Source organism: Bidens hawaiensis, unplaced genomic scaffold (genome assembly GCF_021521415.1).
Source record: "Bidens hawaiensis isolate Kalapana, Puna unplaced genomic scaffold, B.hawaiensis_p1.1 tig00002772_1, whole genome shotgun sequence".
Classification (NCBI taxonomy): domain Eukaryota; kingdom Viridiplantae; phylum Streptophyta; class Magnoliopsida; order Asterales; family Asteraceae; genus Bidens; species Bidens hawaiensis.
Window position 1 is genome coordinate 91,679 of NW_027491150.1, and position 25,653 is coordinate 117,331.

Consider the following 25,653-nt stretch of genomic DNA (forward strand, 5'->3'; position numbering starts at 1 on the left):
CATGTAAGGCGAGCTCCTTGCTCCGAGCAAACCTGGCCTGGCAATGCACCAAGAATGGCTTCACCTTGCCACAGCTAGACAAAACCCGGCTTGAACCAGAACTTTACCATATTTGCTTATCAAATTACTTTGTTTAAGTATTTATAGTATTATATATTGATAAAAGAATAAATAATTCTGTATCGAATTTATATAGATTTATATATATCAGTATGCCTGTCTTGTCTCGAACATGTGCAAACTTTTTACGTGTCCTGAGCGTGCCCTTGTGCCATTGACTAGCTAGCCACAAATCATTTGTTCCGAAATTGGCAAGTATGAAGCAGCACTATGCGTGTTTCATTTGGCATGAGAGGAATACAAATGGGAGTGACCACACAATTCTTGTTATTGGAATATTGGGTATCTTTTAGTGCCAATAAAGTGCTTAGACAAACCAATTGTGTCCAAACATCTTTTTCCCAAATTAAATTGCATAAACAAAAGTCAAACAGAATTAAAAAGCTAAAATACTACCAATACATCAAACAAGTCCATGAAACTGTCTTGTATCAGAGTTATTTAGTGTGTTCATATGTTTCTTGTTGAGCCAAAGTTGCATAATGGTAGATTATATAAGTTTCATATAGTCTGGTATGTAGCCCAATAGACTCTATGGTTATACAAGATAGAGGAGCAATAACCAAACCGTTAACCAAAACCAAACTAAAACTAACCGTATACCAGATTAGCCAAAAAACTGAATTAACCCAAAGTCGGTTATCGTCTATTTTGATACCTTTCTTTATCCTAAATGAAACAAACCATTCATACTTTCATATTTTTATAGCTTTTATACATCCATTTCATGTATTTCATTTATTTATACCTCCATTTTATGTACTTCTAAGCAAAAGCATTTAGCCCAAGTTTGGTTTTGGTTATTAACCGATCCAAAAACCGACAAACTAACTGAATAAACCGAACCGATAAACCAAAAACCGATTGGTTAATAAAATAGACTAGCCGATGACTTCGGTTTCGGTGTAGGCTAATAACCGAAACCAAACCGAACCGCACGAGCCCCTAATACAAGAAATATAAACTGAGTTTCATCTTCTGTCGTTACTTCGTATTTACACATGGTTTTGAAGAAAGTCTTATTTACATTATCAGATTATCATATAACAAACTACAAAAGTATTTTATTTATTCAACTTCTGGTTTACAACCCACCCGCCTATCCCCTGAGGATTTTCTCATAGTCAGAAAACTAAAAAAAAAACTGAAAAAGAAATACAAAATTATACAACTTGTAGAAAAAACATGGAACAACAAGCTTGGATATGTAGAAAACAAACATTTTCTGACTCGCTAAAGTACGACCATATAAATTACCTGTTTACCTCATGGACGAACGATTCATCCTTTTCTTCGGGTGGTGAAATCTTGTTTTTGACTGAAGATCCCGTCAACCTTTTTTGATGATTTAATGAATCGTGCTCCTGTCAGGTCTCCTCTGTAATTTCATTGGATGAAAGTTTCTCCCCCAAGTCTTCGAGTAAATCATGATATTCAGAAAATGACGGATGTGACTGGACCATGTAAATCATATTAGTAATGTATTTAAGTAAAATATTATAGATAGAGGTCGCAATATTAAAGTAACGGGTTGGGTTAGCCTATAAACACGTTTGTATACAAATTTTTGAATTTTACAAATAAATGATGTGCTAGATATGATTACAAAAACTATATTTGTATTAAGTAAAATATAACACTTCAAGCGACTTTCAACCATTTAGTTAAACCCGTTAGCTTAACCCACATGAACCGTTATCAACCCATATATAAATTAGGTTGAAATTCAGAAATTGCCACCTCTATTTAAAGATAACTTAATGGAAGCTTTAAGACGCATACCTGCAGCGTCGTTCTATATGCTTGCCAGAGGTTCATATCATCACGAAATAAATCAATGAGAACCTGTCCCAAAACCACATAAAAATATAAAACAGATTTTATACATACATTATTAATTTATAAAAATCTTTAAAAACTACTAATTATATTTTAGAACATGTACCTCAGATCGCCTTAAAAGGGTTGCCAAAACTACAATCCACTCTTTAAACTTGACCGAGCACATGTGGGACAAGAGGAAGTCTGCGTCCAACCGGCTTTGCAAAGTTCCCATTTGAAGCTGAAATGAAATAATAGGTAAATTTTCTAACTACGAGTCTACAACAAAGCATGGATCACATTTAATGCATATAACACATATATGTTATGGAATACCTTCTGACTAATTAACTGGAGTCCAGAAACAAAATTCTCCAAACGAGCGCTTCCAAATTTTTCACGTTTAAGATATTCCTACAAATAGAATTTGGAAATGAATAATACAATAAGAACATACTTATGTATTTTTCCTAAATAATATCAATCTATTAATGGTTTCTTTTGTCAAAAGAAATAAAAAAAAAAGAACTCTTACCACTAGATCAAACTGGGTGCCTTTGACAAACGCAACAAGCTTGGAAAGTTCTTTCCCAGACATCAAGTAACTAGCATGACTTTCTAGAATATTCTTGACAGAAGCAACATGTGCATTCTGCTCTCTGGATGAAGAACTGCTTTATCAAAACAAATATATATATATTACTCATAGTACATGGAATCTCACATAAAAAACGATAGAAAGAAACGATGATTCGGTTACCTTGGCTCTGTAGACTGTCTCCTATAACTCGAAGGAAAAAGAAAATATCCTAGAAATCTGGGAGATAGTCTATCTGACTCGGTATTTGCAGGTTCATATTCCCTTCCTGATCTTAGCAGAAACCTCACCTGGATAACGAACAGTCTATTTAGTCATGCAAAAATAAGGTATAATCATAGTTATTAAAAGCCCTCGCTTCTTGCGCCTAGGCCCATTTTTCAGGCGAGGCTCAATAAATGCACTTTTAGTTCCTAGGCGAGCGCTTCAGCATTGTCTATGCCAAGAACATGAGAAGATAAAAGCCGAGCAAAAGAATCGCAAGGTGTGCTATTAAAACTTAGATCTAGGAGAGGCCAAAGGCATTATATTGATACATTTCGTTATTCAAGTTCTAGAATTACATTTGAATCTTGAATATTAGAGAACTTTTGGTACTAATTAGATGATATTAAATGTTATATAATAGCTTTTGTTTATTTTATTTGAAGAACAGTAATATTTTTCATATACATAATATATTTTAAATTTTTTATTCAAGTGCGTTTTTTTTCTTCAGGTTTTCACTTTTTTTGCTCCTTGCGCCTAGGCCCTAGGCGAGGCCTATGCGCCTTGAGTGCGCCTAGCGCATTCGATAACTATGGGTATAATTAATACAAGTGGCAGTTAAAACAGGTATTAGAGAATATAGATTACTAATCCCATACGTACCAGTTCCCCAGCAAGTTCGTATAAAGATTCATCCAGTGTTGCCTGCACAATTTTTTAGTTTAGATCACGGGAAAGTGCCATCAACAAAGGGCGTAAATGAGATTTATCATCACCTGTAATAAGCGTAGAGCACAGTATTGACTGACAGGTGCTCCTTCCAGTTTTGCTATAACCTAAAACATTAGAAGGTAAAACTAGATAAGACAGTGTCTCAAACTGCAATAAACAAAATGATTTAAAGTAAAAAGTGTCTACACTTACAAGTATGTAACAAGCTGCGGTTTGATACCATCTTCTCTGGAAGCATTCTTCAAACAACCTTGAATAATATAGCATATTAACTAAAGTTAGCTCTAGAAACGTAATTGAAACATAAGCTGTTTTTGAATGAAGAAAAACTTACTCTGTTGATCTTCCAGCAGCAGAAAACAAATCTGCCCAATGACGGCCATCTGTCTTTCTTGCCACGCTAACCACAACATCAAAATACTCTGAAAAGTTCTTTATTAAATCACAAGTTTTCTCCAAAAGAGAAGCCTTGTCTTTGTTCACATTCGGGCTGTCAAAACATATAAGAAACTATCATATGAGACATTCTAACGTGAAACGAATATCCAAATAAGTGCATGGAAGCATGTCATTTTAAATATAAATTTTACCTGGAAATTTCAGTTTCAAAAACAGTAAAAAGAAGCCACTCCAAGCAATGGGAAAAATGAGGCTTCTCCTCAGACAATCGAGCCAGTTGTAAGGCTTCTTCACTCTTATCTCTCTACTCGGTAAAAAGAAACATAATATAAGTAGTTGTCTATATACCAAAAGTATCCATATTAGTAGAGTATAAACTTGGCATACCTGAAGAAGATGGCGAAGTAGACAATGTAATATTGTTTGAGCTTGAGGAGATGGCTCAAAACATGGAAACTCTGTGCATGCAGAAAATGATAGTCTTTGGGTAATGCCAACTACAATTCCAGCATTGGGAAGCAGACCAAGTGGATAAACTTCACGATCAAATTCAAGCTCAGGATCCAACTACAAGTTTAAATAAGGCTGACATTAAACTTCCAAAGACATAAAGTTCACAAACCAAAAAACTAAAACCAAACAAAAGTGAAGTTGTTAGCAACTTTCCTTAATAAAAAAACGGTGATAAAATATGAACTGAAACTGCTTACCTGCAAGAACTCTTCCTGCTTGTAGGGGTCCAAACCTGAAGAAGGATACCAAACCTGTAACCAACAGCTATACCATTATACATTACAGATAAATACAAAGTGGCGCTTTTGAACCAATCAATTATGAATGAATCGATTTAGGCCGTGTTTCTTTTTTCTTAAACGGGCCATGAAAAACTTAGCTAATATGAGAATGGGTTAAATCGATCAAACATCTTTTTTTCTAAACTTACAACCTCCTCGATTATTTTATTCAAGGATTTAGATTACTTATGTCATAATATTGTTTGTAATCATAAGACACGTTATATATTTATAGAAAACAGAGAAATCATGGATATGGGATAAGCCGACTGGTACTAAAACTGAACCATTTTAACCCAGCCAGCCTAGTCACTTCTAACTAAAGCAACAGAATTCGGTTAGTTAAGAAAAAAGTTACCTGCATTCCTCGATGACCATAGTCTAACCATGATACTTCCTCAATCAAATTTGTCTTCACTGACCGCCCACACGTAACCCAAAACAATTCTATAGAATCTGTAAGCTCCCTTTCCCGACCATCAATTAAATCAAGTAATGATAGCTCCCCATTTGCCCTTAGAATTAAACATCTGAAAGGGAAAAGGCAATAAGTTATGATTCACAATAAGCAAATACTATCATTTACATGTTGAAAAAATGAAACACAAACCTAATGGGCTCTTTTTCTAACATATTTGGAGATGATGAAGCATCTTTAATGGAGGCATCACTTTCTAGCTGATCAGGTATAAAATGCATTGCAGCAGGATGGCACTTTGCAGTCATGATGGATAGCTCTCGTACTGTAGAAAGCTGTTTGTCATTTTATCACTTAAAAATGCAGGACGAAACTTTAGCCTACAGTAACCCTCGTAACTATACACTAATGATCAGAAACAATATAATATAAGGATTTATATACCTGTATATCCGGATTACTGGAAGGAGTCAAGTCACCAGATACTTTTACATGATATATATGAACATCAAATGGATGGTAAGTGACAAGTAGATAGTCATTATAGACATCCATCACCATGGGTTTTGCAAGCAACGGTTTCTGATAAAGAAGTGAGCTCTGATCAAGATGATATCTTGGGTAGAACAGCAACTCATACCTGCAAAAAGTAAATACAATTAAACATGAACCACAAAAAGGAAGTCCAAATGTGAATAAATATATAACTCACGTGTTGGATGGCTCAATGTAGTTGCAAACAACAACAATTTTCCCCATCCATAACAATCCTGTGCATTGAATCTTTTGTTCCTGAGTAACATCACCAAAAAACCTCCATCTATTTAACCGAATGTCATATAAAATTAACCCATGAAGACCAGCAACTGCTAGATACATTCCATCTTCACTGGCTGCCACATGAAGAACAGGCCAATTTTGGGAGATATAGGAAACCTGCACAGAATAATCATGAGCACTAATGTACAACAATATAAAGAGAAGATCTTACATAATTCACAGGAGATTTCGACCCATTTACTTACGGATGGGTCAATTCGGGTTTTCTTCAATTTCCAACAGGTAAAACCGGTAAAATAAAAGTGTAAGGAGACGAATGGGTCAAACCTAAAGTCAACCAAATTTCTATTTTTCCTTTTGCATTCATAAAACCTCCTAAAAATCTTTTTATTAGAAAAAATAAATTATGATAAAAAGAACCTTGATACCAATTAGGCAGCTATTGATTAAAAAGAATGACAATAAAGTGTTTCTGGTCAATCCATCCCAAACTTAAAAGTGTTTTGACCTGTGACCTGACCCACCAATGTTCTAACTATGATTGATATTACACATAACTGGAAGGTTAAGATGTGTTAATTTCAGTTCATCTGTATCCTCAGACTGCACAACAAGCAACCGATCTTCACCATGGATAACTTGACGGACATGAGTTTTGCCAGAAACCCCTCTGTTAAGGCAGCATTTTCCAAAAGAAAATGCGAGTATTCTTTCTGAAGAGCCTGCTTCAATTGCATAAAGCCTATAACCATATTCATCCCACTGCATAAATGAAGTGCCACTCATCAACGGTTCATAATTTCCATCTTGGTTTTGCTTCACCGCTGAAGAAGTTGCAGAATTTAAACCAATCTGACGTATCGTAGACATTAACCGACAACCAGATATAGACCAAACGGTAAGTCCTCTTAATTTCCACCCAACTGCAAAAGCAGAGCTATCGGGTGTCCATGAAATAGAACTAACTGCACCAGTATCCTCCATTGAATATCTACAGAAACAAACAAATATAAAATATGAGTTATTTGACCCGGTTGAGATTTGCATATCCCAAATCGATGAAAAAGCAAAACTTACCCCCAGTCATGTAATGATACAGACCGAATAAGTGTTACGGGTTCATTAATTTCATACAACTCTACGATACCTCTCCTAGTGCCAACAGCAAGGATCTGTTGGTCTGGTGAAACTGAAGCGCATACTGCATCATCAGATCCTAACCAATATTCAGGCTTTATAGAATCTGGTTGCTTTAAACCTCTTTTACTTAGAGAACATAACACCAATTGTCCATCAGAGAATAGAACAAATAGCAGCCTCAGTGGAAAACAAAAGTCCAAATAAGTGATTGCTGGCTTTCTAGACAAAGAATTACTGGATGATATTACACCGTGAGTCCCTCCAGAAGCTACACCATTGGACAACTTTGTATGGCCATTTACATTATTTAACTTGAAGTCCAGATCCAAGAATCCATAAAACTGTGCAACAGTAAATCAAAAATATAAGTTAACTAACTGAAACATTTATAGTCTATTTCACTGAGCAAAACAATATATTTGACTTGCATTACCTCACCCTTCCACGACATGTTATACAAAGTTCCATTAGAAAGTCCAATCAGCAAGATTTTGTTGTCACAAATGATATTGCTCCTGTAACAAAGGTAAGAGAATAATTAAAATTGAGGGAAGAGAAGACACATTATATAAATTTATCTTTTCTTAAAAATGTCGATCTAACACATCTGACTACTTTCATAGTTAAGTACAGCTTTAACTTTAAATTCATTAGTGGCCACAAAGAATATTATTAAAGGTTAATATATGATAATAAATTATATTACTAACACTGTACTCGCTTCAAATTTTCAGGGTGTGAGGGTTCACCAAAACATATAAAAAGTTGAACACATACTCTGGGAAATATTTGAAGGTTCATAAAGTTGTGGAGCTGAAGCAAAACTGAAAAACATGAGGACAAATAAAAAAGTGGGGTGCCCTCGTTGCAGGACATAACTCAAGAGTACTGTTATGATCATTTTTTGGTAATTAAATTATATTAACAGCGAATACAACCAAATTATACTCCTAAATTATTCAGATAATGGATGTGGAGGCTACCCAAGTATTCAATTTTTTTCATTAAGATGACAACTAAAAAAAGTGGGGTGCCCTCGTTGCAGGACATAACTCAAGAGTACTGTTATGATCATTTTTTGGTAATTATATTGACAGTGATTACAGTCAAATTATGCTCATAAATTATTCGGATAATGGATGTGGAGGCTACCCAAGTATTCAATTTTTTTCATTAAGGCCCTCCATGTATTAAAATAGGCTACCCAACTATGTATCCTAAGTAATTTATACCAATTTCAACCAAAGACATGCATGAATGACGAATACAACCACCAGTTTTTTTATGATTCATATCTATCTTTGATAAGTTTTCAACGAATTGTATGTCAAAATTGTTGTCTTTTCAAAAACCTCACCAGCATTTTCGTCATGTTTTTATTGTTTTTGGTCAAAATTGGCATGAGTGACACAAAACACATGCTTGGGTGGCCTATATGATAGTTTTAATAGATGGATTGCCTTAATGAAAAAAATCAAATGCACGGGTGGCCTTCGTGTTGTAACCTACACTATCCCTTAAAATTCTAATCAAAATCTTGTACAGGGACAACCCTACTCCCAGTTTGCCATTTTATGTAACAATACCTTTCAAATGCCACTATTGCAACAAAATGATGTGTTTTTAATACCATGCGAATTCATGATACCACGAATACCCAATGTGCTAAGTACTTAAATATAACATGAGAACTAAAAACCAAAACTATAATAAAAGCCCTGAAGAGGTTAGAGATGGTACTTACACTGCTAAATCCTTGCCTGAAAAAGGAACCTCCTCACTCATAAGTAGAGAAATCGTTGCAAGAGACAGATTTGATGGTTGCCTTCCTCCTATGTGTATTTTTCTCTCAGAAAATTGGACTTTAAAAATTTGAAGAAAGAATGAAGATGTCTGCAAGCACAGGCAACCATATAAAACTTGCATTACTCTACACTTGAATATAAATCAAACAGTGCAGAGGTTTGCCAATTCATACTTACAATAACAGCAATTAATTTAGTATCAGGGCTCCAGATCGCCTGCAAGTTCTCTCCCTCTCTTGCTATTGAATCCGGATCTCTCTTGTACTTCCCTAATCGTACCCTATGCTGCACCAAAATGTTATATCAAAAAAAGGGCAGCATTGATAATACAAATTTCATGTTAACCCCACGCAAACATATAATTCACTTAAACCAACTCAAACACACGCATGAACATCTAGTAACACTCATTAACAAGTAACAGCTTCAGTCTAACAATATGAATTGATAATTTATATGCACAGATGATCATACATATATGTCAATATCCCACTGTGATTAATATCAATGTACAAAATATTTGCCTTCAGCCATACACTCCTTCCAATCACAATTTACCAAGCCTTCAGCTATACACTCCTTCCATTCACAATTTACCAAATAACATTTTTAATTTATGATTCATGCATACATTATTTAGCTGTTTGTAGTACTTCATTCATAATGCTTCTAATAGAAACTCAACTACAGTTTCACACTCAACCGTCAACAAAATTCCTGTGCATTGACATTAATAATGTTAATCAAAGGCGTCAATCTTCCCTAAAACGCATCAGTGTTTTCACTAAGACCAATTCAAAAGCAACTTAAACTTGTCTTTGACGCTGTACTGCATCATTTCGGGGTGTATAATACTTTATTCTAAAGCTTATAGTGGATTCTTAACTACATTTTTACAGACAAGCGTCAATAAAATTCAGGATCATAATATACATCAAAGAATTTATTAATACCAATTGAAATAACTAACGATCATGACCTAATGATGTATTGAGTTTGTAATACTAATCATTCCTAATGCTTACAATAGAAACTCAACTGTCAACAAAATTCCTGTGTGTCACCATCAATAATGATCTTCTCTTAAAACCATCACTGTTTTCAGTAAGACTGATGGAAAAGCAACTTAAATTTGCCTGACGCTGTACTGCATTATTTACGGTGTTTGTCTTCATTCTAAAGCTAATACCAAATTCTTAATTACAGTTTTACAGACAACTGTAAACAAAATTCAGGATCATAATGTGCATCAATGTTTTTATTAATGTCAACTGAAACAACTAGCAATCATGACCTGATGATGTATTGCATGTCTTGTTTGTGTTGCATAATTTAGATGATGAATTGCATCATCATTTTAATATATAATTTTATCATGTATTGCATTATTATAAAACTTGGCTTGACAATCTACTGCATCATTTCCTGTGTTTATAATACTTTATTCTAGAGCTTATACCGGATTCTTAACTACAATTTTACAGACAACTGTCAACAAAACTCAAGATCATAATATACATCAATGTACTTTTTAATACCAACTGAAACAACTAACAATCAAGACCTGATGATGTATTGCATCATTTTCAGTGTTTATTATACTTTATTCTAGCTACAGTTTTACAGACAACTGGCAACAAAATTCAAGATCATAACCACCGAGCTCATGAACAAAATGCATCAGTCTTTCCTAATATACATCAACGTATTTATCAATAACAATAGTGACAAACTAACAACTAACAATCATAACCTAATAATGAACTACATCTCGTGTCATTCGTAACACTAATCATCCCTAATGCTTGCAACAGAAACTCATCTACACTTCCAGACACAAACATCAACATAACTAAGCCTAATTCCACATAATCATCAATTCTGAGAATCAAATCAAATGCATCACTGTTTATTACTAACACCTACTGACCTAACTTCAACAAACATCAACATAACCTCTCATAATAACCAATTCAATTTCCAGAATCAAATGCCTAACATACATCAAACAATACACACTCAAAACTTATAACGAAACAGAAATCGACCCGAGAAGAGCTCAACGTTTATAATACTTTATTCTAAAGCTTATTCTTAAATACAATTTTACAGAAAACTGTCAACAAAACTCAGGATCATAATATGCATCAATGTTATCACCTCATAATGTATTGCATCACTTTCAGTGTTCATAATACTTTATTTTAGTAAACATTGATGCATATTATGATCCTGAGTTTTGTTGACAGTTTTCTGTAAAATTGTATTTAAGAATAAGCTTTAGAATAAAGTATTATAAACGTTGAGCTCTTCTCGGGTCGATTTCTGTTTCGTTATAAATTTTGAGTGTGTATTGTTTGATGTATGTTAGGCATTTGATTCTGGAATTCAGGATCATAATATAAATCAATGATCAATGTATCTATTAATACCTAATGATGTACTGCATGTCTTATTATCTGTAATACTAATCACTCCTAATGCTTACAATAATAACTCAACTACAGTTCCATACACAAACATCAACATAACTATGCTCAATTGCTCACTTCATAATCATCAATTCTGAGAATCAAAAACCTACTGACCTAATTTCAACAAGCATCAAACAATAAACACTCATAATCTATAACTAGATATAAATCGAACTGAGAAGAGCTCAGGATACTTTATTCTAACGCTTATACCAGATTCTAAACTACAATTTTACAGACAACTGTCAACAAAACTCAGGATCATAATTATCAAGCTCGCGAACCAAACGCATCAATGTTATTATCAGCAATACTAATGGAATCAACTAACAGTCATGACCTAACACTAATCATTCCTATGCTTAATTGTTCCTAATCATCAATTCAGAGAATCAAACGCACATGCATCACCTAACTACTGACCTAATTTCTAATTTCAACAAGCATCACACAACACACAGTCATAATAATAAGTAACGAGATATAAATCGACCTGAGAAGAGCTCCAGAGCTCGAAATGCGAAGGGCAGACAACGAGCAATAGACGATCGATAACTTTGAGGAATACGATCTGCTGTGAAGTAGGACATAAGCCTGATTCCAGAGGAATCACCTGCGGCCAACCGTACGCCATATACATCTTCTTCTTCGCTTCTGATTGAATTTGAATATCAATTGAAGAGCTGAGTTTATGATCTAATGAATGAATTGAAATGCTAGGGTTTTACGAATGAATCAGATAACATTGGGAGAGTCGACGAGCGTGATTCGGGATGCGGATCTGAGATTTTTTGAGAGTTTGAAAGGGAGGAAATAATAATATTAATATTATTGTAACGAGATTTGAATACTTTGAGGGCTAATTTGATAATCTCAAACATAAACTATGGGGGTTTATTTTAGCTATTTATAACTAGTTAACTTGTTGAAAAGTAATAAAATGTTTGGGAGTCAACAAGCTTGTGATGGAATGGTAAGAGAGACTAGATATTACATGTAATTCAGGTTTAGTTTCTGTCACCCATCTTTTAGTTTCGATAGCATTATGGTAATGATGGGAGACTAAACGAGTGTGACTTTCATTGGATTAATGAACTGAACGAGTTTTATCTCATTGCGCTGTTGAGCGAGTGTTCACATACGTTGGTCTTATGTGAGGGTTCTCCCCTAATCGAAAGACAAAGTGTATCTCGATTCGTGAATTTAGTCAGTAGTCAATTTGAAGTATTCATTGGTTGTTCAAAAAATAAAATGTTTGTGATTGTTTTTTTGTTTGCGATGAGGAAAAGTTAATAAGTCACAGCTTACCTTTGTGACCCTATTACGATTTTTTATATGAGGATAAATGATTATTAGATGTGTAATATATCCTTGCCACTTATAAATAAGTTTAGGTTGACTCGTTAAAAATGTGAATTGAGTTGAGTTTAAACGAGTTCAAGCGCATGGCTGAAATTGTATTGGACATTTTTTTAATAATGAGCTTGATCGTTTCTGGCCTTCTGAGCTTAAACAAGCCAAAAAGAACTTAAATGGGGGGGGGGGGGGGGGGGGATTTTGGATTAGTCATACTTTAATTCATTTTTAATATGTGATTGTAAGGATCGGACTATATTTTGGGCGGAAATCCGAGCTAAGTTTTTCCATGCGATAAATCAGGGTAAATACTTCAAGCCCAATTCCATATCGATAAATGGACGCAAATGCAAACCAAACTCATCAATTTCAATAACACTTACAGCAAGCTTTCAAACAATCGAAATGGAACAAGTGGTACAAATGATGATGATGTGATGGAGGAGGCCCATAAGCAATTTAGATCCACTTAGGGAAGTATGTTTAAGTCGGTAGAGCCTTAGAATCAACTCGACATTCACTTTAGTGGCATCGTGTACCACCATTGAATGTCAAAAGAGGGTCTAAACAGTCCAAGACATCGTCTAGTGCGAACGAACCAAATTCCTCTTCGGCCGCATCGGATACTTGCTCTCGTAGTATAAAGTATAAACTTAAACAATTACGATGTGGACTAAAAAATGTTGGGAGTAACTGGAGAGCTTTTAAAGGTTTCGTTTATATATATCTTAGATTAATTGAATTTATATATTTGAATCTCGTTTGTCTTAAGAGTTTATCAAAAAGATGTGAGAAAAAATTATTATTTCAACTCGTTTTCCTCATAATGATTGAGAAAAAAATATTAAAATTGTTTCTTAAATGCATGTTTTTATTTCTTTAGAGCATTCTCAGCCCATTCCATATATTTTTCATACAATTTAACTAAAAAACATTATTCCATTAATTTTGTCTATCATTTTTCAAAATTCTTTCACATTCTATTCCTATTTATATCCATAAATTAATTCTTTATTATTTTTTCCTCTTTTGTCTTGTTATATAGTAATGGTGATTGGGAGATATGTGATATATTATATGGTATTGGAGAGATGATTTTGATGGTTTTCTAAAAATTTACCCTAAATTATATGGGTTTGACAACTTTAGAGAATGAGTTGAGAATGCTCTTAATCAAACCAATTTAAAATAAAAGTTTTATATTTTTATCTTATTATGGTTTTATTATTGTTTTGTTTTTATTGTTTTATTATTATTTTTATTGGTAGTATGGGGCGACAAACAAGCATTTGGGGCGATTTTTTTGAACACCCCTCCCCCCCCCCCCCCGGGCTGACAAAATGGCGATTTGGGGGGGGTGAGTTTCCGTCGCCCTACATGCTCTTGTTTTTATTATTATTATAATAGTATGTGAGTGTGATATATATACATAAATACATATATATAAATATATATTGTGCTACAACACCACTACACCACTAAAATAAAAACTCGTCCTATACTGAATGGGCGCAAAACGCCATATTTTGTAGCCCCTCCACTACACATAGCCTAATAAATAAATAAAACATAAAGAATGGAATGTGAAGTGGTCGACAAGTTGAAGGGCTTTTGGGTGACAAGGAGCTACAACACAACTGTGGGGTGATATTCTGGCGATAAGTTGGGAACGAGGCGGGGGATCGATATAGATTTTTCAAGTGATACTTTTGTAATATTTGGCTTGCGTGTCTTGTCATTACACTTATTATATAGTTAAGTGTTGAAAATGTGGACAGTGGTAAGTTTCTTTTGTTAGTTTTCTACCAAAATTTGTTTTACCTCTTTTATACTACTACTTTTTTGTTACCCTGTTTCACACTTAATTAAAGTTATTATTCTTACTACTAACTGTGCTATGGCTACTTAATAAATAAGATTTATAGCGCATTAGGTTGCAATCGATTATGAATTGCATGTCATCAATATTCTCCAGCATTCATTCATTGCAAATGACCTTTGAACAGCCTGTTTCAGCTTCATGGGTCAACAATATGTTCATAACTTCACTTAGTTGTCAAACTTACATTAAAACAAAAAAAAACACGACATAACTTTCGTGTTTTAGAATTTCTCACCAAGTTCATTTACCTAAAGCGTTAGTTAAAAACATATATTTCAATAAAACTTTTCTTAGCGAATCAAAGTGCGTTTCCAGTTGATGGTCGTTCAATGAGTTGCTTGACATCATTATGTTCTGAAAATGATCACCCTCGTGTCGTTTCAAAAGTGTAAACTTTTCTTGACTTTTCTCAACTTTAGTTTTCTTCTCTCTAATTAAGACGTAAACTTTTCCCATAATGAAAAGTTCTTCATTTGCCAAGCTCAATTTTATGTTGTCATCCCCAACACCATATGTTTGAATTTGTTAAAAGGTCAAACATCATTTCAAAGTGTGATATGTCTAAAAAATCTGTTTGTCGCCAAATGCTGTTTCGTTTTCAAGGGTGACAGGATCTACCAGTTTTCTAACCACATTCTGCACAAAAGTCATACCCTCCATCCTGTAAGCTGCAAACTCTAACGTGCGCTTCCAGTTCTTGCTCTATGTCATCTCTTTCCTGTTAGAAAGATCTTGATCACCATGTTTGATTAATTGTTGAGCGTACCAATAATGAAAATATCTTGATTTCCAGTTATCAAACGTGCTCGCATTACCAAAAAATCAGAGACATCTGGTTTGGAATTGTACGAGCTTTCCATTTCTGGTACTTGGTCATAGAACCCGTACTGGTCTTCAACAACCTTATTCTCCTAGTTTTTTACCATGTAGTTGTCATAACATGTTACAATGTAGTTGTCTGAAAAAAGCAACAGTTGAATAAATTATCTATAAGCTTGAAAGTTAAGTTATGTGTAACATATTTTGATTCAGATGATATCCAAGTTATGGTAATTACATGTATACTTGTGATTCTAAGATATTAATGAAGTAGAGTGACTCTAGACATGTGTGTGAATTAGTCAATGGTGTGTTGCTTGAATAATAATCAGTTTACATAAACAACTATATCATAGATTACCTGAAATGCCCCAACACCTGGATATTCCCAACCGCGCTTTGAACAAGAAGAAGGATATCGCGATTCTCCATTTGGGCCTAGCCCGACTTCGTTAACCGTAATAGTTTTGTCTTTTAAAAACTTTTTGAAAGTGCTTCGAAAGCTTTTCATGAAGTTGGAATAAACCTGCATACATTTAACGGAATTTACATGCCACATAGACCATAATGCACCCATGTCAACGTTTAATGAATATAAGTTTTGTATTATTACCTGCAATGCATTACGGCCGCCTAAAACATGCTCATCATCAATACCCCACAAAAGGCATTCTTTACTGTTTACTTTTTGTTTATCTGCGAAGTATATATGTGGATCTGTTTCACCAACATTAAGTACAGAAACCTTGTGAAAACAAATAGCGACCTGTACCAAATCATAGTTATACTAGACTCACACATTTGTATTTATCCTATAAGAAAATAACACACAATGTAAGGAAAAATATACATGTATCTTGAGGTTACTTTATTTCACCTTTTCAAACAGATCTAAGTATCCAGACCATTGATACTCCTCAGGTTTATCTTTTTCAATAATTCCCCATAAAACGTTTACCAATACGCCATCCGCGTTGGTTTTTTTTCAACTTCTCCAATGTTGGCCCAAGAGTACAACCATCTTTACCTTTGTAGTATGGGTTAATTGTTTGTGGCTGCAAACAATACATACATTTGAGAACATAAATTAACCAAAAAAAAAGAAAGAAGAACAAACTATACAATTTAAGGGTCTTCAGCTTACCGGGAGCGCCACATACACCGTGGTACAGTAACACTAGTCACGGGGTTAGGCTCAAACACCGGGACCAAAATGAACAATAAGACATCGAAAGCCACCAAGGAATATCCATCTTGTCCCCATTCTTTGCTATGTGAGTTTTTAATTTTGCAATGATGTTTACTGGGATCTTCCGATGTTGTGTCACACCCTATGATTACTATAGCATGGTCATTCTCATTGTCTTGTGTTGGGCTTTTTTTTTCTTTTGCCACGTAGATTCCTATCTAATACATCCAAGTGCAAAACCCGAATAAGCAAATCTTCTTAAATACATCGATCCCATAATTGAGTATCTTTTACCCCCTTCTTGAAAATTTTCCACTATTCGCTCCTTAATTAAATCAGGGTCATCACAATATGCCAAATCAGTGAGTTTATATTTTGCGTGTGTCCTAATCTGATAGAGACCCTCGTTCCATTCGTAACCAACCCGAATAAACGGGTACGTCTCCTCACTTTCGAGCCCGAGAACTGTAGTAGCGTACCACAACTTCTGAACGGTAAGAGCTTCAGAATCAATCAATGGTTGCGCAGACAATAGAGCATGCGGAGCTTTGTTTGAAATCCTCATCACCATTGAAACGATATCAGACACGACCAAGGCTAAGCAACAACCTTGGTCCTTTTGATCCGAATAAACGGTCAAGACAGCGGGATCATCGATTTCATAACTAAAATTATCTAAATCTGTATCCTGCAGCATATCAACAATAAATAAATTTCAAGAATTAAAATCATGAGAAACAAATAAAGATAGATAGCTTGAACAAAGGGAAATAAAGTATTAAAGTAGTTTTGTAACTAGCAAAGTTAACAAACAAATAAACAAACAACGCAATTCTCACAAAAATGAAAGAAAATAAACTCCAAACACGGAGAAGTTAAAACAGTATAATTTGGGGGAATTACAAGCAATTCTTGAAACATACCTCGTCCATGAAGTCGATTGGGTCTTCGATTTGAGCAAAACACGCGTACGGTACGACTGATGTTTGAAACAAAATTAGGGCACGATAGTGTGTGTTGTAATCTTGAGGGAGCACATGTAAATATATATATATATATATATATATATATATATAATTTTTCAATCAATTATGCTGTAGGTTTTTTTTCTTTTCCTTTTAATTTATCGCTTAGTAATCGGTGTTTTATCCGTTCGGTGAAAGGGAACAACAACACGGGAAACGCGGAATCAAACGCGTATCTTTATCATTCTTAACAAAAGTGTTATTTGTTCTAGTACTCTGAAAAATACGTTTTAGTTTTTTTATTTTATTAAAACACATTTTTTTCAAAGTATACATCTTCAATTGAAAAAAAAAGCCAAAATTCAAAAATTAACTTCATTTCCAATACAATGCATTAAAAAATATTATTATCATTTTCTTATTTATGTTTATTTTCTATTTTCGTTTAATATTTTAATTTCAAGTCTTTATTATAAGTTATGAAAATCAATGGAGCATAAATTACAAAGTTTTTAAGAAAATTTCAAACACTAAAATTATTCATATTTCTCATTCGGACTAGAGCACTCGACAACCGATCGATTGTCAAGTTTATTGCATTTTAAGTCTTTGTGACTCATAAAGTTAGTTTATTTCTAATATTAGCCTCTCCATTCTAGTTCCAAATTTGAAACGCTTTAGTTTCTTCTTAATAAGTAGATAAATATGAATAAAATTTTTAAATTTTGCATGTATTAATACTTTCATCAAGTTTATAAAAAGTTTTAAACAAAATCACAAACCTAAAAGAGTGTTTACTCGTTATCAATATTTTGGTTTAATATTATGTTAAAAAATTATCAAAATAAGAGTGTTTACTCGGTTTCATTATAACATTTTATAATGAAAAAAAACACAAAAAGAAAAGAAAATAAATTATTTCAAAACTAAATATAAAGGTAATGACATAAAAAATGTTATATATCTCAAAAGCGTAAACGAAACTTACAACTTAAAGCTCAAGAGCACGTCATACTAACAACTTTCTTTGAATTTATGATACCGAATAAGACGCCATTCAGGGATTATTTGCCAAATCCTCTTGAACCTCATGGTTGTTGATGAATTAATCTACAAAATAATTGTAAAGTAAATTATGATCAAACTTAAAACCAACTTTGTATCTCTTAAAAATATTGCATATAAATAATGGCTAGTGAGTAAATATTGTCGTATAACAAAATGAACTGGTCAACAATGGGTTGACTAAAAAATGAAAAGTTACAAATAACCAAACTTGAATTAACATAAACATTTGACAAATCAAAAAACAAAAACAAACAATCTGTATGTCTACATAATCAGCATTATGTTTGTATACTTACATGTCAAATACATGTATCTAGGGGTGTCATATCTATTTGACACCCGTGACCCAACCCGATCAATTTTGATTTACGTTCAAGAACTAGCAACCATGATCAATTTTGATTTAAGCTATCAAGGTAATTTAATATAAAATGATATGATCTTCCATTAATCTATCGTTGTTAATGATTTATTTAACCTCAACACTTAGGTTTTAATAACGGATGTTCATGTTGTAATCTAAATTAGTTTTACCGTGAAAGAAGACATAAAATTGTATAAACTTGTTTTGCAATTTGCAAAGTTTGCATAACTCATTTGATAAATAAATGATCGAACCGGTTCTGGCAAGAACCGGCTTTGGCGGTTTTGGAACCGAACCGGTTTACTATAATAGTTTCCGGTTCTATTTTTCACTCATTTTTTGTTCCGGTTCGGTTCTAGTGGTTATGAACCGTTGCACAACCCTAACTATAAATCATATTTATTTAATAAAAAGTAGTTTAGGTTGGGTTGTGAATGAGAGTGGAAATTTGATTTTAATTGAGTTGTATAGTTGGATAAGAGAGAAATTAGTTTTTTAATAAAAAGTTAGGTTAAGAGCATTCACGTCCAACCCACCATGTTATGTGAAAGGGTGTTTTTTATAATGTATATAGTGATTTAGGGTGTTGTGAGTGAATAGTTTTATATTTTAGAAAATGTAGTGATTTTTATTTGAAAAGCTATTGTTCACCCCGTATAATTTTTTAAGTGGTGTTGTAGCCTAATATATATATATACCGCACACACAAGAATATAATAATAATAATAAAGGGAAGAAGGCGATAAACAGTTCCCCCCTTATCGCCCCTAAAATCGCGCGCGCGCGCAGGGGGGGTGAGGATGTGGTCGCCGGCCATCGCCTGAATTCGCCCAAAGAACGCGGGGGGAAACTCACGCACCTCGTGGCGTAATGAACGCTGAGCAGGCTAATGCATGTAGAACCCCAGTTGGGGAAAACACGAATGAAACTGCAGCTTCAATGTTGGAGACTACATACTGCGTAAACAACTAGATTCCGAACCAGGTGAATATCGGCTCGAAAGGCTCGATGACACCCCCATCCCAAGAACATGGAAGGGAGTTCAATTACACAGGTTGCATGTAGATCAATTCCAAACTTGTAAAGGCCCAGAGCCACTTCTAATGGAAATGATTCTCCTTACCACATTGATGCTGACGGTCTTACATTTAAACTTATGAACTTTCCACACTGATATGCCGGTATTCACCGCATAAATAAGTGGGGAAGTAAGTCGTTGCGTGTGGACGGCGGCAAAACCCGCAGAAACACAAAACGGCAAAAATTTGTAAGAGATGACAACCTTCACGCAGGTCAGTTATATGTAAAGTTTGGTCATCCCACTAAATGAAAGTGACGGTCCTACCCGCACAATCATGATAGAGGAAACTGAACACTAACCTATTGACAACCGCGCGTCGAACGGTTAACTTATTCAAAACACTTGGAAAATTGCTAAGTTAAACTAAAGTATGCACGAGCGAATCATATATTGTTTATGCGGCAAAACAAGTGCCAAATTAAGCTATAATATGCATGAGCAAGTCATATAACGTTTATAAAGCAAGTCATCCAGTGAAATTGGCGGTCCTACCCGCACAAACATTTATATTTCATAAAAAATTCAAACATTACAAGAATGGCCGGGTATCTACCCGCCTACAGAAATATAAATCTATCCTAACGGTGGGAAGGGATCTCAAGGTTCAAACTTCATGACCACTCCCTCCAAACCCACTTGTACCCGCACCATTAGTTGACTGTGGCGGTTCAAGGAAAGTCTTGAGAATGGTTAGCCCATCATCAGCAGCAACAATTTCGTTCACCTTCTCCACCACCGGATGCGGGAAGGCAGCATACTGGTTCACTGCTTGGTCATAGGCAGCTTCAGTGTCCACGTCATAAAGAGGGAAGTTGGAAGGCGGGATGCCCTTCTCAACAAACCCCAGACCAAGCAAGAAACCAGCCTTTTCCCCATCCTCATGGGAAGCGTTGAGGGCTGCGCTCATGGCATCGTCATAAGATGTGTTCGTGAAGATCCGATGCACAACCTACAAGGAAAAATACAAAGTATCAAAACCTTTTATAAGTACAAAGAAAAGCGTAAAGATATTATGAAGCTAAGCTTACCTGCGACAACGCTTCTCGTAGAAGCCATTCCTTGGTAATCAGAGCCTCCTGGAGAGCAGCTTGAGCTTGGTTACGGACGCGTTCGGCTTCACTTTTGTTAAGGTTCGCAAGCAACACTTCCTTAGCAGCAGCCTCTTCAACGCCCTTTAGCTTACGCTCAGTATGGTCAAGTATATCCCTCTGGTCCAAGATCTCTTGAAGCTTCTTGGCGTCTTCCATGGCCAAAGCATCATGAGCCTGCTGAAGCCTCTCTTGTTTGGCTTTAAGCTCCTCATTTTCGGCGCGCAGAGGTTCAGCAACGGCTTCAGCCTTGGTGGCCCTCTCGGTCGCGTTCCGCGCAGTTTCCTTAGCCAACCGAAGCTGTTCGTTAACAGCTTGGGTAGCCTTGGAACGGGCCTCGAGCCGGGCCTGCACGTCAACCTCGAGGGCCTTGAAGGCCTTTTCCTTCTCCGCAGCAATTGCGGAAAGTCTCCTGTTATCCTCCCGGATAGCCCGCGCCTGAGCCACTTCTTGGATACGCGCAGCCTTTAACTTGTCGTTTTCACGACAAAGCAACTCGACGCGCGGCTGCATCCGGGCAAGGAGAATCCGAAACTCATTCGTCAGCCTACCCTCCTGGTAGCTAAACATGGCTTCCCCCAATGCGCCACTTGGGGCCGCGTGACGCGCCCACTCGACGCAGTCCACAGCCTTCCGAAGGGTTGTTCCCCGGCGGATGTTCCACCGTGGAACATACACCTCATTGGAATCCGACACTGTAAAAACAAAAAACAGTTAGGAAAAGATTCAAAAAGATTCAAAAAGATTCAAAAGTAAGCGGGACTATACCCCCTTACCTTGGCAACCAAGTAACTATAAGACAGGTGCGGGTACAGTGTCAAGGCAAAACCCTTCACATACTTAGCACCTGCAGGGAATTGAAGCCAAGAATACCTCGGCAACCAAGTAACTATAAGATGGGTGCGGGTACAGTGTCAAGGCAAAACCCTTCACATACTTAGCACATGCAGGGAATTGACGCCAGGAATACATTGGAAGTAAAGTACTATAAGACGAGTGCGGGTACAGTGTCAAGGCAAAACCCTTCACATACTTAGCACTCCGCAGGGAATTAAAACCAAGAAGGATCTTCTGGGCCATGATTGCGGAAATGGAAATAGCATCCCCGCATAGCGAGAACGTTGAGAACTAGATTGTTTGAAGCTCCAAGATGGAATTGGTTGTTTAACATAATTGATCACTATGTTTAAAACTACCAAAACCTCATGGAGAATCTACACAAGTGGAACTCAACGCTCCTGACTTGCGAGGAGGTTACAGACCTACCCGCATCATACCCAAAGGTCAAGCAGAAAAGTCGGGAATTTCTGCACGTGACATTAGGACTTCCGCGGGAAGAATCCCCATGGAAAACCTTAAAACTAAACCCTTTTCAAAACCCCTTGCTTAAGTCCAAAAGTTCACCTCACTTATTAACAATTCATGAGAAGAACATTGGACTGGGGGGACTTGAAGAGGTAGGTCCCAGCAGAGCCCAGTTGGACCCGCAAGACTCACCTTGAACAGGGACGTCTGCGCGGTTGGACCCGCAAGACTCACCTTAAACAGGGACGTTTGCGCAGTTGGACCCGCAACACTCACCTCGAAGAGAGACGTCTGCGCAGTTGAACTCGCAAGACACCTTAAAGAGGGACGTCTGCGCAAAGACCAACTGGATCCGCAGGACCAACCATGCTCAGAGACGCGACGTCCTTACGCGCAGTACGCAAGCTGTTCCCGCAGGAAAAGCCTCCCAATGGTGACGTACTCCGCCTGTTCCCGCAGCTACGGATACTAGCCATCAGGGAAGGCTACCCGCGTAGCAAGGCTACACGCACAAGGCACTAACTCTCAAATAATTCAGTAATGTCACCTGAAGAGGGAATGAGCAAGCCGGGAATACTCCCGCCCAAAGCCGGGAATTCTCCCGCCCAAATGAGCCAGTCCGTACGCTACTGGAGGACCTTTTGTACTATACCTGCCAAGGTATGAACAAAAGATCTGACCAAAGCTGCGACAGCTCACTGACAACAGTACGACGAGCAGCACGCTCTACTACTTAATGTCACTATCAGCCGCTGCCTACTCACCAACCTGTCGTAGCACGTGCATAGCCTGCAGTTGGTGGAAAAGGAATAGTACACTGCCGGCCTGGTCACTATCAACCGCTGCCTACCCACCAACCACCAGCATGGCACGTGCGTAGTCCACAGTTGGTAGAACAGGAATACTATTCAGCCGGCTGTACCTGCTTGGAAACCTACCTTCGGCTATAAATACTCCAACACCTTGGAACGGTATCATCATCTTATATCTTATGATCTTATGATCTTATATCTGGATATATTATATGATATCTGCTCTAGTCATTTCTCTTAATATACACTTATATTCAAGAGCAATCTAGTCTGATTCTCACGCCGGAGGGTGGTCACAAGGAGGTACCCCCCCTTCTCAGTGATGAGCTCACGGTGTCTGTTTTGCAGGTCATCAGAAGAATAACCATCTTGCCGGACCTAACCCTCGTGGGAAACATCTATTTAACCCTCAGATTATCCGTAATCTGCCCGGGGTCGATTAGTGTTTCTTCAATTTACAAAACCTAAATAGACATATATACTGTATACACATCAATATTACATAAACAACCATATCATGGATTACCTGAAATGCCCCAACACCTGGATACTCCCAACCGCGCTTTGAACAAGAAGATACCACGGTTCTTCATTTGGGCATAACCCGACTTTAATAACCACACTAACTTCATCTTTCAAAAACTTTTTGAAAGTGTTATGCAAGCTTTTTATGAATTTGGAATAAACCTACATATATTTGATAACACTTACATGCCACATTGACGATAATGTACCCATGTCAATGTTTAATAAAGATAAGTTTATGTTTATTTTCCATTTTCGTTTTATATTTTAATTTCATGCCTTTATTAGAAGTTATGAAAATCAATGGAGCATAAATTATTTTTAAGAAAATTTAACACTAAAATTATTCATATTTCTCATTCTGCCTAGAGTACTAGACAACCGATCGATTGTCAAGTTTATTGCCTTTCAAGTCTTTGTGACTCATAAAGTTTTTTTTATTTCTAATATTAGCCTCTCTATTCTAGTTCTAAATTTGAAACGCTTTAGTTTCTTCTTAATAAGTAGATAAATATGAATAAAATTTTTGAATTTGCATGTATTAATACTTTCATCAAGTTTATAAAAAGTTTAAGAAACAAGATCACAAACCTAAAAGAGTGTTTACTCGTTATCAATACTCTGGTTTAATATTATGTTAAAAAATTATCAAAATTACAGTTTATAATTAAAAAAAATACAAAAAAAAATAAAATAAATTATTTCAAAAATAAATATAAAGGTAATGACATAAAAAATGTTATATATCTCAAAAGCGTAAAAGAAACTTACAACTTAAAGCTCAAGAGCACGTCATACTAATAACTTTCTTTAAATTTATGATACCAAATAAGACACCATTCAAGGATTATTTGCCAAATCCTCTTGAACCTCATGGTTGTTGATGAGTTAATCTACAAAATAATTGTAAAGTAAATTATGATCAAACTTAAAACCAACTTTGTATCTCTTAAAATATTGCATATAAATAATGGCTAGTGTGTAAATATTGTCGTATAACAAAATGAACCGGTCAACAATGGGTTGACTGAAAAATGAAAAGTTACAAATAACCAAACTTTAATTAACATAAACATTTAACAAATAATAAAAAACAATCTGTATGTCTACATAATCAACATTATGTTTGTATATTTACATGTCAAATACATGTATCTAGGGGTGTCATATAAATATGACACCACGGACCCGACCCGAATTCGAAGCCACCCGAACTCGAATTAGAGAATACCCGAACAACCCGAAAAAAAAACCGAGCATTTATTGTCTTTTCTTGTAGATATGTTTTAGTTTATGTCTTTATTATTTGGAGTATCCAGTTTTGGGACATGTGAACATTCTCATATCATATTGTAAAATGATGATTTTGATAATGTTTTTTAGCTACATGATGAACTTAGACAATATTTAGTTAAAGAAAAAACAACACATTTTTTTTTTCAATTTTTATCTAAACCCGATAACCTAACAATCCGAACCGATTTAGCCCGAACTTTAAATGAGTCGGTTATCGGTCACTTTTTCCGGCAAAAGTACCCAAAAAAACCCGAGAAAAAACCTGAAGAACACCGTATCAAGCTTCTTTCATTATAAGTCAAATGTCTTATAACAATTAGCCACACATATGCACAAATCAAACAGTTACATATTCTATCTACTTCACTTAACTCTCAACATAATAATCTGTGAGCTCATGGCATCACTATTGAGTTTTTAAGTCAAATGATCCTAAATAATTAACACACATCTTGAAGTGAAAACAAACGTTGTGAGGTTTTTACCTGGGTGTTGAAGTGATCGACTGCCGGCCGGAGATGGTTTAGGAGTTTGCCGGAAAATATGAAGTAAGTGGAGTAATTATATATAACAGGAGATGAAGAGTTATGATTTGAAGGAAGTTTGCAAATTATA

The 25,653-nt window shown here is 35.6% G+C and overlaps 1 protein-coding gene and 1 long non-coding RNA gene across 4 annotated transcripts; both read right to left on the reverse strand.

Annotated features, from left to right (window-relative positions):
- Positions 1 to 1,028: 1,028 nt before the first annotated feature.
- Positions 1,029 to 12,068, reverse strand: LOC143621133 (uncharacterized). 2 transcript variants are annotated; one of them, XM_077092648.1, is made up of 23 exons: positions 11,782 to 12,068; positions 8,992 to 9,099; positions 8,754 to 8,902; positions 7,443 to 7,524; positions 6,947 to 7,350; positions 6,428 to 6,860; positions 5,802 to 6,025; positions 5,534 to 5,729; positions 5,282 to 5,424; positions 5,030 to 5,201; positions 4,588 to 4,641; positions 4,265 to 4,444; positions 4,069 to 4,181; positions 3,813 to 3,968; positions 3,671 to 3,728; positions 3,523 to 3,582; positions 3,410 to 3,451; positions 2,702 to 2,829; positions 2,477 to 2,600; positions 2,278 to 2,355; positions 2,066 to 2,182; positions 1,903 to 1,965; positions 1,029 to 1,574 (listed from the first exon to the last, which is right to left on the reverse strand). In XM_077092648.1, exons 1-23 carry the CDS (start codon positions 11,926 to 11,928, stop codon positions 1,488 to 1,490), a joined length of 3,318 nt encoding a protein of 1,105 aa, XP_076948763.1. In that variant the 5' UTR covers positions 11,929 to 12,068; the 3' UTR covers positions 1,029 to 1,487. The 2 variants fall into 2 exon arrangements, with proteins under 2 accessions (XP_076948763.1, XP_076948762.1); XM_077092647.1 differs by having other exon boundaries at positions 1,031 to 1,574; positions 2,477 to 2,612; positions 11,782 to 12,065.
- Positions 12,069 to 15,723: 3,655 nt separating this feature from the next.
- Positions 15,724 to 18,862, reverse strand: LOC143621134 (uncharacterized). 2 transcript variants are annotated; one of them, XR_013151462.1, is made up of 4 exons: positions 18,488 to 18,862; positions 16,490 to 17,222; positions 15,959 to 16,400; positions 15,724 to 15,871 (listed from the first exon to the last, which is right to left on the reverse strand). It is a non-coding gene; the product is annotated as an uncharacterized LOC143621134 (long non-coding RNA). The 2 variants fall into 2 exon arrangements; XR_013151461.1 differs by having other exon boundaries at positions 15,724 to 16,400.
- Between the last annotated feature and the right edge of the window lie 6,791 nt (positions 18,863 to 25,653).